This window comes from Macaca nemestrina, chromosome 19 (genome assembly GCF_043159975.1).
Source record: "Macaca nemestrina isolate mMacNem1 chromosome 19, mMacNem.hap1, whole genome shotgun sequence".
NCBI classification, from domain to species: domain Eukaryota; kingdom Metazoa; phylum Chordata; class Mammalia; order Primates; family Cercopithecidae; genus Macaca; species Macaca nemestrina.
In genome coordinates this window covers 41475006-41488079 of record NC_092143.1, presented here as the reverse complement: position 1 = coordinate 41488079, position 13074 = coordinate 41475006, and the positions used below count along the sequence as shown (strand labels likewise).

The window sequence follows — 13074 nt, the reverse complement described above, 5'->3', positions numbered from 1 at the left end:
ACAAAACAAAAAAAACAGTAACGCCACCACCAAAAGGACCAGGATGTGGAAAAATTGGATGTCTCATATACTGCTGGTAGGACTATAAAATGGTACGGCTACTCTAGAAAATAGTTTAGTGTTTATTTAAAAAAAAAAAAATACATTTACGGCTGGCAGTTGTGGCTCACGCCTGTAATCTCAGCACTTTGGGAGGCTGAGGCGGACGGATCACCTGAGGTTGGGAGTTCGAGACCAGCCTGATCAACATGGAGAACTCACACCTCCACTAAAAATACAAAAATTTAGCCGGGCTTGGTGGCGCATGCCTGTAATCCAAGCTACTCGGGAGGCTGAGATAGCAGAATTGCTTAAACCCAGGAGGCAGAGGCTGCAGTGAGCTGAGATCACGCCATTTCACTCCAGCCCGGGCAACAAGAGTGAAACTCTGTCTCAAACAAAACAAAACAAAATTTGCATATAATCCAGCAATAGTATATGATAATTATCCTCAATAAATGAAAACATATGCTCACACAAAAACCTGTACACAAACGTTCCTGTCAGATTTACTTATAATAGAGCAAAACTAGAAACAACCAAAATGTCCTTCCGTAAGTGAATGGTTTAACCAAACTGAGGTACATTCATGCAATGGAATGTTACTCAGCAATAAAAAGGACAAACTAGCAATACCTCCAACAACTTGGATGGACCTCAAAGGCATTATGTTGAGTGAAAAAGGCCAATCTCTAAAGATCGCATATTGTGTGATTCCATTTATATAACATTCTTAAAATGATGAAATTATGGGGATAGAGATTAGTTGTTGCCAGGGTTAGGAATGATGGGGGATAGGGGTGAGAGTAGTGAGCATGACTCTAGAAGGATAACATGAAGGAGATTTTTGCAGTGATGGAATAGTTCTGTATCTTGATTGTAGTGGTGGTTACACAGATCTACAGGTGATAAAATGGCACAGAATTATACACACACCTTGCACGACTGTCAATTTCCTTGTTTTAATATTGTATTACGATTATGTAAGATAGAACCATTGGGGGAAGCTAGGTGAAAGGTAAATGGAATCTCTGTACTATCTGTGCACTTTCTGTAAACATATAATTATTTAAAATTAAAAATTAAAAACAAAACAAAACCACTGGTAATTTTTTGTCATTATTATCCATTTCATTTCATTACTATTGCTGAAAACAATTTCACTGTATAATAGGGATCACTAAAAATTATCTACTCCAGGTATCAAATATTCTACGAATACCACTGAATATATCAAAGAGAAATGAATGCATATGCCATAAAAGGACATGTCTATTCATCATAGCTTTATTCATAAGAGTCCCAAACTGAAAATAACTGAAATGACTGTCACCAGGAAAACAAATAAATTGTGGTATATTTACACAATGGAATACAAAAAAAAAAAAGCACAAGAAAAAGAAGAGGAAAATTTTCATTCTGCTTTATGTTAATATACGTATTAAAGCCTCAACTGTATTTTCAGTAATAGGGTCTAATAACGCATCCTTACTCAAAAGGATGTTTGCTAATCTATGTTGAGGAGTTGGCAGTGTTGCATTCAAAACATTAAAAACAATTTGTTTTCAAATTACATCACTATAGGATACATTTGTTTCTTTAAAAATTTTAACAATTCATCTAACTAGCAAAAACTCAGTTATACAAGTAAAATCTGTAAAATGCTGCTAAATCCATACATTTTAAAAGCATAACCACTTATGAACCATTTGGTTTTCTTACTGTATTAAGAGAAATTTACTAGGGAGTAGAAAATACATGAATGGTCCATTGAAAGTCACTTGGCTAATAGACCATTTTCCACTCACAGCATCTTTTCCCCCCAGCAACCAGTAGCAAAGATGTCCAAATCCCACTGAGGACAGGGTATGAATGCATGCTTTACACAGGCTTGAAAATCCAAGTCTAATCCTCTTTTGGTCACCTCAAGCTTAAGACCTAGACAAATCCCTACCTGTAGAACTCAGTTATCCATCTACAAGCCAAGTAGGGTGGCAAGTTGCTTCTGGCCCTGTGCATTACCACCCTGGGTTTCTTCACTGCCCTCCTTCAGCAGCTCCCCAAGCCCTGAACCTTCCAATTCCCTCTCCTTTTAGCAGTCTGAATTTACTTTCAGCGGCTGCATCTGCAACTTGTATCCACTACTCACTGCAATGGCTTACTTTTCCTTCTGGCCTCTAGTAGGAGGGTTGAGGGTTTAGGGCTGTCCACATTATTAATAGCGACTTCATGGCAGAAAGAGCAGATGGAAGAAGCTTTTCTCTGCACCATGTCTTGATCGCCTCCACAGACTTCATTTTTTTCCTTTTCCCATCTGTTGACCTTTGGATTTCCGGTCTACTCAAATTTTGAGTGCTATGAAAAATGAACTCTTCTATTCCTTCTGTATTCCACCAGATTTAAACTCAGGTATTTTTGAATCATCCATTCTTGAATCTGGCTTAACATGACAGACACCCTGCCCCATTCATACTAGATGACCTAACAAACTAAGTGACACTCACTGTCACAGAGCCTGGCATAAAGTAGGAGCCCAAACATATTTACTGAATGAATAAATGCTAATGGCTATGTTTTAAACACTTCCAAGTAATATTTGGACTTTAAAAATCCCTTCTGAATATAAAAACCCTAGCCAGTTACTCTAAAATTAAAAGACAGATGAAATCGATGATTTAGGGCATTCCATGGGTCATATCATGTGATCATCACTGCACTGAGAGATGTGTCTGAAAAAAAGGGGCAAAATGCACCATCACTACTATTATTCAACATAGCACTGGAAGTCCTAGCTAGAGCAGTCAGACAAGAGAAGATATAATGGACATCCAAATTGCAAAGTAAGAAGTCAAATTATCCTTGTTTGCAGACGACATGATCTTATATTTGGAAAAATCTAGACTCCACAAGAAAACTCTTAGAACTGCTAAACAAATTCAGTAAAGTTGCAGGATACAATATCAACATACAAAAATCAATAGCATTTCTATATGCTTACAGTGAACAAAGTGAAAAAGAAATTTAAAAAGTAATCACATTTACAAAAGCCGCAAATAAAATTAAATACCTAGGAATTAACCAAACAAGTGAAAGATCTCTACAATGAAAACCATAAAACACTGATGAAAGAAATAGAAGAGGACACCAAAAAATTGAAAAGTATTCCATGTTCTTGGATTGGAAGAATCAATATTATTAAAATGTCTATACTGTCCAAAGCAATCTACAGACAAAATGCAATCCCTATCAAAATACCAAAAACATTCTTCACAGAAATAGAAAAAACAGTTGCTCATGCCTGTAATCCCTGCACTTTGGGAGGCCAAGGTGGGTGGATCACTTGAGACTAGGAGTTCGAGACCAGCCTGGGCAACATGGGGAAATCCCGTCTCTATTAAAAATACAAAAATTAGCTGAGTGTGGCATTACACATCTGTGGTCCTAGCTACTTGGGAGGCTGAGGCAGGAGAACTGCTTGAACCTAACCTGGGAGGCAGAGTTGCAGTGAGCTGAGATCCTGTAAGTGCATTCCAGCCTGGGCAACATGCACTCTAGCCTGGACAACCGAGTGAGACCCTGTCTCAAAATAAAATGAAATAAAATAAAATAAGAAAAGACAAAAAGAAAAGAAAAAATAATCCTAAAATTTGTATGGAACCACAAAAGATCCAGAATAGCCAAAGCTATTCTAAGCAAAAATAACAAATCTGGAGGAATGACATTACCTGACTTCAAATTATACTACAGAGCTATAGTACCTCAAACAGCACGGTACTGGCATAAAAACAGACACTTAAACCAATGAAAAAGAATAGAGAGCCCAGAAACAAATCTACACACTTACAGTGAACTCATTTTTGACAAAGGAGCCAAGAACATGCACTGGGGAAAAGACAGTCTCTTCAATATATGATGCTGGGAAAACTGGATATCCATATGCAAAAGAATGAAAATAGACCCTATCTTTCATCATATACAAAAATCAAATCAAAATAGATCCAAGACTTAAATTTAAGACCTCAAACTATGAAACTACTACAAGAAAACACTGGGGAAAAATCTCTAGGACATTGGTCTGGGCAAAGATTTCTTGAGCAATACCCTACAAGCACAGACAACCAAAGCAAAAATGGACAAATGGGATCATAACAAGTTAAAAAGCTTCTGCACAGCAAAAGATACAATCAACAAAGTGAAGAGAAAACCCACAAAATGGGAGAAAATATTTGCAAACTATCCCTCTGAAAAGAGATTAATAACCAGAATATATAAGGAGCTCAAACAACTCTATAAGAAAAAATCCAATAATCCAATCAAAAAATGGGCAAAAGATTTCAACAGACATTTCTCAAAAGAAGACATACAAATGGCAAACACGCATATGAAAAGGTGCCCAACATCACGAATCATCAGAGAAATGCAGATCAAAACTACAGTGAGATATCATTTCACCCCAGTTAAAATGGCTTATATCCAAAAGATATAACAAATCCTGGTGAGTATGTGGAGAAAAGGGAACCCTTGTACACTGCTTGTGGGAATGTAATACAACCACTATGGAGAACAGTTTGGAGCTTCCTCAAAAAACTAAAAATAGAGCTACCATAAGATCCAGCAATCCCACTGCTGGGTATAGGTCCAAAAGAAAGGAAATCAGTATATTGAAGAGATAGCTGCACTCCTATGTTTGTTGTAGTGCTGTTTACAACAGCTAAGATTTGGAAGCTACCTAAGTGTCCATCAGCAGATGAATGGATAAAGAAAATGTGGTACACATACACAATGGAGTAGTACTATTCAGCTATAACAAAGAATGAAATCCAGTCATTTATAACACCATGGATGGAACTGCAGGTCATTATGTTAAGTGAAATAAGCCAGGCACAGAAAGACAAACATTGCATGTTCTCACTAATTTGTGGGATTTAAAAATCAAAACAATTGAACTCATGGAGATAGAGAAGGATGGTTACCAGAGGCTGGGAAGGATAGTGGGGGGTTGGGGGTGGAGGTGGGGACAGTTAATGGGTACCAAAAAAAAAAAAAAGAATAAATGGATAAGACCTACTATTTGATAGCACAACAGGAAGACTATAGTCAATAATAACTTAATTGTACATTTTAAAATAACTTAAAGAGTATAACTGGATTATTTGTAACTCAAAAGACAAATGCTTGAGGAGACGGCTACCCCATTCTCCATGATGTGCTTATTTTACATTGCATGCCTGTATCAAAACATCTCATGTGTTCCATAAATATACACAGCTACTATCTACCCACAACAATTTTAAAAAAGAAAAGAATAAAGGGGCAAAATGAACAAAATATCCCGAGAAGTATAATGGCAATTTTTTTTTTTTTAGTGACAGGGTCTCAGTCTGTTGCCCAGGCTAGAGTCCAGTGCTGCAGTTGCAGCTCACTGTAACCTCGAACTCCTGGGCTCAACTGATCCTGCTGTCTCAGCCTCCCGAGTAGCTAGGACTAGAGGCATGTGCTACCATGCCCAGCGAATTTATATATATATAAAAAATATGTTTGGAATTGGAAAAAATATATATATTAATATATATGCTTATATATTAATATATATATATATATATATTTTTTGACAGAGTGTCACTCTGTTGGCCAGACTGGAGTGCAGTGGCACCATCTCGGCTCACTGCAACCTCTGCCTCTTGGGCTTAAGCAATTCTCCTGCATCAGCCTCCCGAGTAGCTGGGATTACAGGCGTGTGCCACCATGCCCATCTAATTTTTGTATTTTTAGTAGAGACAGGGTTTCACCATGTTGGCCAGGCTGGTCTTGGACTCCTGACCTCAGGTAATCTGCCTACCTCAGCCTCCCAAAGTGCTGGGATTACAGATGTCAGCCACCGCACCTAGCCATTTTTTTTATTTTTTTTGTAGAAATAAGGTCCCACTATGTTGCCCAGGCTGGTCTCAAACTCCTGGCCTCAAGTGATCCAAGTGCTGGGATTATAGGTGTGAGCTACTGTGCTTAGCCAAATAACAGCAATTCTTAATGTTCGGACTCTTAGAAGTATCAGAAGCACTAAAAATATAACTGAGGAATTATAATAACATTATAAATATATAATAGCTCTTGCTCTAAGAGCTGTAGCTTTAGGGAGGGAGACTTTTTAGTATATTTTTGCTTTAGAGGTAAGGAATGTCTTGGTTTGTGATATTAAAAGAACCTGCTAAGCTTCTAATTATATAACACTATAGATCATCTCAGAGGATCACTCTTGGGCATTCCCATACAAATCTTCCCTCTGTAAGTGCACAGTAGTGGGTAGTCTATCAGGGCATAGACTCAAGAATATCCGACGATGGAAAACCACAATGAAAAGGGATATGGAGGCAACCACAGGACCAGATTGAGTACAGTAAAGACCAGGGATCTAAAAACTGAGGGTCACCATGGGTCTGGGTCAGGAAGTGCCTTATAAACCCAGGTGATCAGACCCCAGTGATCAGAATACCAGGCAAGGAAACAGACAATAAAGAAGAGAGGAGAGAGAGCCGGGCATGGTGGCTCATGCCTGTAATCCCAATACTTTGGGTGGCTGAGGTAAGTGGATCACTTGAGTCCAGGAGTTCAAGACCACCCTGCGCAACATGATGAAATCCCCATCTCTACAAAAAATACAAAAAATTAGCTGGGCAAGGTGGTGCATGCCTGTAGTCCCAGCTACTTGGGAAGCTGAGGTGGGAGGATCACTTCAGGCTCAGGAGTTGGAGGTTGTAGTCATGATCATGCCACTGCACTCCAGCCTGGGTGACAGAGCAAGACCCTGTCTCAAAAACGACAACCAAAAAAAAACCCCCCAGGGAACCCAAGCACACACAGGTAGAGACTATAGCAGTAGGGGGAGAGCCCAACTTTACCAAAGATTTCTTGGCATAGGAGCTTTTGAAGAACTTCCTGCCAACAGCAAGGGTGAGGTTAATACCTAAAGTTCAGTAACATAATCTCCTTTGTTACTTCCATTCTAATTGAGAAGCAAGCACAGAACATTAGAACATAGTTCTCAAGCACACATTGTATTATTCAATGATATGTAATATACTGCCAAGACTTAAAGTTACTACTGTGTATATCCTCTTAAGACTAATTTACTTTAAATTAGCATTCTCAAATCCATTTTAAAGTAGCAACTTTGGATTCTGTTTGTGTGTTTTCTGATTTCATTACCTGAATTGCTGGTCTAGCTTTTCAGCCACAAAATCCTGCCTCTCTTTTTCATTCTTCTCTTTTAGTAATTTAGTTTTCTCTCTCATCCTATCTCTTTTCTCCTCAATGGTTTCTTTCTTCAATTGCATTTCTGTAAAATACTCATTTTCTTCTAATGCTAAAAGTTCACGTAGCCTGAAACAAAAAGCCAAAAAAAAACAAAACAAAACAAAACAAACTGTCATGCTACATGCAAAATTTTATTGATTTTTGTTATATTCAATTTCAGAATTATAGGTCTAATTTGTAAGAAGAGAAAGATCATTGCAGTCTTCCATAAAATAAGACTAGTTGGTTTGTTTTTTTTGTTTTGTTTTGAGACAGGGTCTCGCTCTGTCACCCAGGCTAGAGTGCACTGTGATCATGGCTCACTGCAGCCTTGACCTCCTGGGCTCAGGTGATCCTCCCACCTCAGCCTCCTGAACAGCTGGGACTACAGCCAGAGGCCCCTATGCCCAGCTATTTTTAAATTTTTTTGTAGAGATGGGGTCTCACTATGTTGCCCAGGCCGGTCTCAAACTCCTGGGCTCAAACAATCCTCCCCCCTCAGCCTCCCAAAGTGGTAGGATTATATGCATGACCCACTAAGCCCAACCAACTGCACCATATTTTATTTGGTCACATAAAAATAAGATATGAAATATATATTTTTAACAAAAGAGTAAAATCAACAGGTTTCAATCAAAATAATGAAACATGAAACAATATATTGTTTTTCATCAAAACATAGGTTACCACAAGAGAAATATTAAAAATATTAACCAGCAATAGCTATGGATTTAATATATCTCAGCCATGATCCTCCCTAAATTTGATTTTTGACTGGTCAATCTCAAATTGTGGTTTTAGGAATATTTCATGGTTTGGGTCCCAGGTTTGTGAGCCTTACTTATTTCGTCTTTCTTCAATGTTAATGATAAACCCTTGCACAGCATCCTTGATTCTTGCTTGCACAAGGCTGTCCAAAAACTTGCAGTCATTGTGCTGGTCCCACTCAACTTTCAAGCGATCCCGCTCATTTGACTTTATGGAAGCCAAAATAGCATTATGCTTCTGATGGCTGCGTCGGATTCTTTCTAGATGGTGCTCAGCCCCTTGGCCTTTAGGAGGCTTGGGTCTCTGAAAACAAAAACCAACTATCACTTATAATAAGCCAAAGAATCAACTGCATATTTTCAATTAGTTATGCTCTCAATCAATACTCATACTAAATAAAATTGGATATAAAAAACTAATACATCCTACTACAACTGAATACAGCTTATGCACCTAAAGAGTAACTTGTTTCATTCTCTGAGCCTATACCTAAGATGTCATCAAAACAGTCTCAAATATTTCTAAAGTGCCATTTGGAAAAAAGTTGATGGAAATTACAAAGTTAAAAATGTGAACAGGACTCTGTTGAGATTATCTAGTCAAACCCAGAGACATTAAGTGATTTGCTGAATTTGCTTCAAATAGGACAGATAAAACAAGAATTAGAGGTCTTCTAATTCCTGACCTTGACATAGCCACCCATTATTCCACATTATTTCTCCTGGTCAGACACCATAGTTATCACATCAAAATACTTTCAATGAAAAGATGCTATTATGTGAATATATAAGATATATGTGTATATACATGTATATATGTGTTTATATATGTGTGTATATGTATATGGATATATAATGAGTTGTGACAATAAAAGATCTTTTACTAAGAAGGAAGAAATGAAGTGAGGGAGGAAGAAAGAAGGGAAAAGAAAAAAAGCTGGTGGTAGAACTTTATTCCTATTTCTAGGGTGCCCAGAAGTTTTAATGCAAACAGTGTGTTCCTGACCTTTTGGGCTACTTTGAATTTCTGTAAATGTATTGTTTTTACAGAAATGTCCACTAAAAAAGTTAGAAATGCATGTGCCATTTGAATATATATAGATGCACTTAATGAAATCACAGAGACTATATCTTTTTCCTTTCTGTATTCCTAGCATTGAACATAATGCCTACTACAGTGAGGTTCTCAATAGGAATGAATGAATGAATGAATGAATGAATGAATGAATGAATGAATGAAACAATGTTGCTGTGTGGGCTTGATGCAATTTCTGCACCTCCTGGAGCCACCACGAAATCCATAGTCTTGAGCTTTGTATTTTCAGGAACAGTTTTATCAAGTCATCCTTAGGTGAGTTGTGAGACACTGGGGTGCTGATTCATAGAAACAAAACTCTTAAGAGGCAGAGAGAGAGTCAATCTGATCATTTACATTTAGAATATCACCATCAGGATTACCAGAAATACTAGGGTTACATGTTTGTAATGAAGTCTCCTGAGGAAAGAAAATCAACACTTGAAGACGTTGTTTTTTTTTTTTTTTTTTTTTTTTGAGACAGAGTCTCGCTCTGTCGCCCAGGCTGGAGTGCAGTGGCCGCATCTCAGCTCACTGCAAGCTCCGCCTCCCGGGTCTACGCCATTCTCCTGCCTCAGCCTCCCGAGTAGCTGGGACTACAGGCGCCCGCCACCTCACCCAGCTAGTTTTTTGTATTTTTTTAGTAGAGACGGGGTTTCACCGTATTAGCCAGGCTGGTCTCGATCTCCTGACCTTGTGATCCGCCCGTCTCGGCCTCCCAAAGTGCTGGGATTACAGGCTTGAGCCACCACGCCCGGCCGAAGACGGTTTAATGAAAAGATTCAGGGCTCAGGGTAGGCATGAGGTACCTAGATTTAGCTGAACAAGATAAGGCAAGCCTGGGGTGGTAAGGAGACAGAAGATGATGTTGGGGGTTATATCACGGAAAGTAGCTAATCCATGTCAGAATTATTTGGAGCCTACAGCCAGTTAATTAGATGACTGTTCTCCAATACTGATGGCATTTTATTAATATAGATCTGTGAAAATAAAGCAAAGGAGGATCACAGTGGCACCCTGGGCACCATACACAGCAGGAATTAAGGCTCCCAGTGTGGGCTGAGAACAGGAATGAAACACCAAGATTATCTAGAAACACTGGCTCCAGCTGTCAGGACAGGAAACAGGGCTGAGGTATATTTTGGTTGAAGAGGTGAGAAACACCATGAGCAGTACCCATGCGGTCAGGAAGCCTTTTAAGGCTTGGGAATCATGTGAAGGACTCCGGTCTGGGAAGGACCCAATCTCTTGATAAGTTAGGGGTATGACCTGGAGTTCTCAAAAAAGGTGATGCCAATCCCGGCACAGTCGTGGCATTGTTCAAAATCTGTACTGTTCAATATAAATATAATGCAAAACAGATATGTAATTCTCAATTTTCAAGTGGCTGCATTTAAAGAAGTAAAAAGAAACAGGGTAAGTTAATTTTGATAGTATATTTTATTTAACCAATATATCCAAAATATTATCTTGTCAATATGTGACTCTAGGCACACTTCAAGTGCTCAAATGCTATATATGACTAGTGGCTACCTATTGGACATCACAGCTCTAAACCATGCTAAAGTCAGGAAAACACAGGATATTTTACTAACTACTTTGGGTTTTCAAGGTCACTGAAGGCTTTTTGTTACTGTAGCATCTCAAATTATAGTTATTAGGATTATAATTTACAGTTCGGTTGTCTTAAAGAACAATGCTTTACATCCTAGGTTTGATTCTGGCCTCTGTCCATTACTAACTGAATTGAGCAAGTTACTTAATCTCTTTGAATCTTAGTTTTCTCACCTGTCAAATGAGCAAAACAAGTATCCTCCTAATGGATTCCTAGGAGGCACTCATCAAATAGCTGCTCCTTTTGATGTCCCATTACTTCAGACATTACATTTTTCATATGTTTCTCCTGGGGAATTGTTTAGGGCCCAATTCTCATCTGTTGGTGGCTTTAATTCTTGCAACACAGTTCTGCTACCTCTAACATCTATCTTTCTTATCACACTCAGACACTGGAGGAGCAGATGCACCAACTCTAACCTCTTCCTTTTCCTCTTAATTCTTCTTAAGTGCAAAGTATTCAACAGGCCTGCTTCTCTGGTTTAGTGATTTTGTTTGTTTTTTGTTCCTTATTGGTTCCCAACACAAGTAATAGCACCCAACAATGGCTCAGCCCCTGAGCCCTGTGTTTGGATACAGAACCCAAAGTAGATCTTCTGTCCTTCATGAAGTGTGTTTATAATTATCACCTTGAACCCTACAGCCTACTAACGTGTCCCATCTACTGCTTTCCAGCTCCAGATCTTGCAGTACTCAGACCTAAAGAAGGAGCAGGTCTATAGGTTGACTGAAGTTTGCTCTGTGCACTGTGGAGCATAATACAACTGTATCACTGATCTTTCTTCCATAAAGTGACACCACAGACAATATAGCACATCATTATTTACCGTGTTAACCTTTAGTGGTTTCATTATACATAATTTTTTTTGCAATTGGATTACAAGTTGAGCACCCCTAATTTGAAAATAAGAAATCTGAAATGCTCCAAAATCTGAAGCTTTTTGAGCACCCACATGATGGCATAAGTGGAAAATTTCACACCTGACCTCATGTAAGGGGTCACAGTCAAAACGACACATATTTATTCAGCATCCCCAAGGGGAAAATAAAATTACCTTCGAGGTAATGAAATATAGATAAATTCAGTGTTTAGACTTGGGTCTCCTCCCCAAGATATTACATTATTTATATGCAAGTTTTCCAAAATCCAAAAGAAATCTGAAATTCTAGACATCTCTGGTTCCAAGCATTTCAGATAAGGGATACTTAACCTGTATAAGCTCCTTGAAGGGAGGGCTCAGGCTTCAGTAAAGGATTAACCTTCCAGGATCATTGTATTCACCCCTGTATCTCCCACAATACTGCGTACACAGCAGGGGCTCAAGCAATAATTCTGCCTACATGGCAGTTTTCTGGCGGGTAGAAACTAGTTTGTAGAAATGAAGGAATCTACATGTATGGACCAATAGTGTCTGAGGTTCTCAGCAGGAACTATCAAATTCTGCAGTAAGCATATTTCCCTGCCCTACTACCACCATTCCAGCCTTAGAGGCAGGCACCTGTGTTTTTCCCAGGTCTGAAGGGACACTTCAGTCCAGCAATGGTTACTGGTTGAGTTCGCACAAGAAAGGCGTTGGGTGCTATAACCACTCACAACCTAATTCCCCTTCCCCAGACGATTTTCCTAGGAGTGAAAGACCAGCTCCAAATCACAGGCCAGCCCTGCCCCCAGATCTGTCTCTGGGCTGGGTGCTCTTTCCATAACACACACTCGCCACTGCATGGGGTACAGGCATCCTTCCGGTGTCTTGGAGACTGAAAAACCCTAAGATCCCTAGTGGTGATTCCCCAAAAACAGAACCTAAATACTATAACTTTGGGGGCAGATGAAAGGCTGTAAGGATGAAAATAGAGGGGGATGAGTGGGTGAAAGGTGGGGTAAATAGGTGAGTGACCTTATCTTCCTTCTTTCAAAATTCAACCCACTACATTAGGCGGCACCCGTTCCCCTTGAGAAGGCCCCGGGTGGGGGGCCGAAATGGGATCGGCCAGGCCTGGAGAGCGCAGAGATGGAGAAAGCTGAAGGGTCCGGCAGACACATCCTGTGCTTACCATGATCACCACTTTGGGGGTAGGGCCCTTAACCTCCCGCTGGACGATGCCAAACCGCTGGCTGTACATTTTCGAGTCCCCTTCGGGATGGGGGCGGCGTCCGCCGCGTTTCCCCCAACCGTGGCGACCTGCGGGACCCGCTTCCGCGACGCAGAAGTATCGTTGCCATGGTGCGCCTCGCGGGGTTAGGGGCAGGTAGAGGTGGGCGGGTACGACGGAAGTCCGTCTGGTCACCAT

General features: G+C 39.7%; 1 protein-coding gene across 4 annotated transcripts in view; it reads right to left on the bottom strand.

Annotated features, from left to right (window-relative positions):
* Positions 1-13074, bottom strand: part of LOC105489404 (cilia and flagella associated protein 53) — a 42283-nt gene extending 29209 nt beyond the window's left edge. For 3 of the 4 annotated variants that reach the window (XM_011754211.3, XM_011754212.3, XM_011754210.3), the window contains exons 1-3: positions 12838-13074; positions 8171-8400; positions 7243-7416 (exon numbers count right to left, since the gene is read on the bottom strand). In XM_011754211.3, coding sequence (XP_011752513.2) covers positions 7243-7416; positions 8171-8400; positions 12838-13074 — 641 coding nt within the window. The remainder of the gene's footprint in view (positions 1-7242; positions 7417-8170; positions 8401-12837) is intronic. The other variant, XM_024795250.2, reaches the window with a different exon arrangement.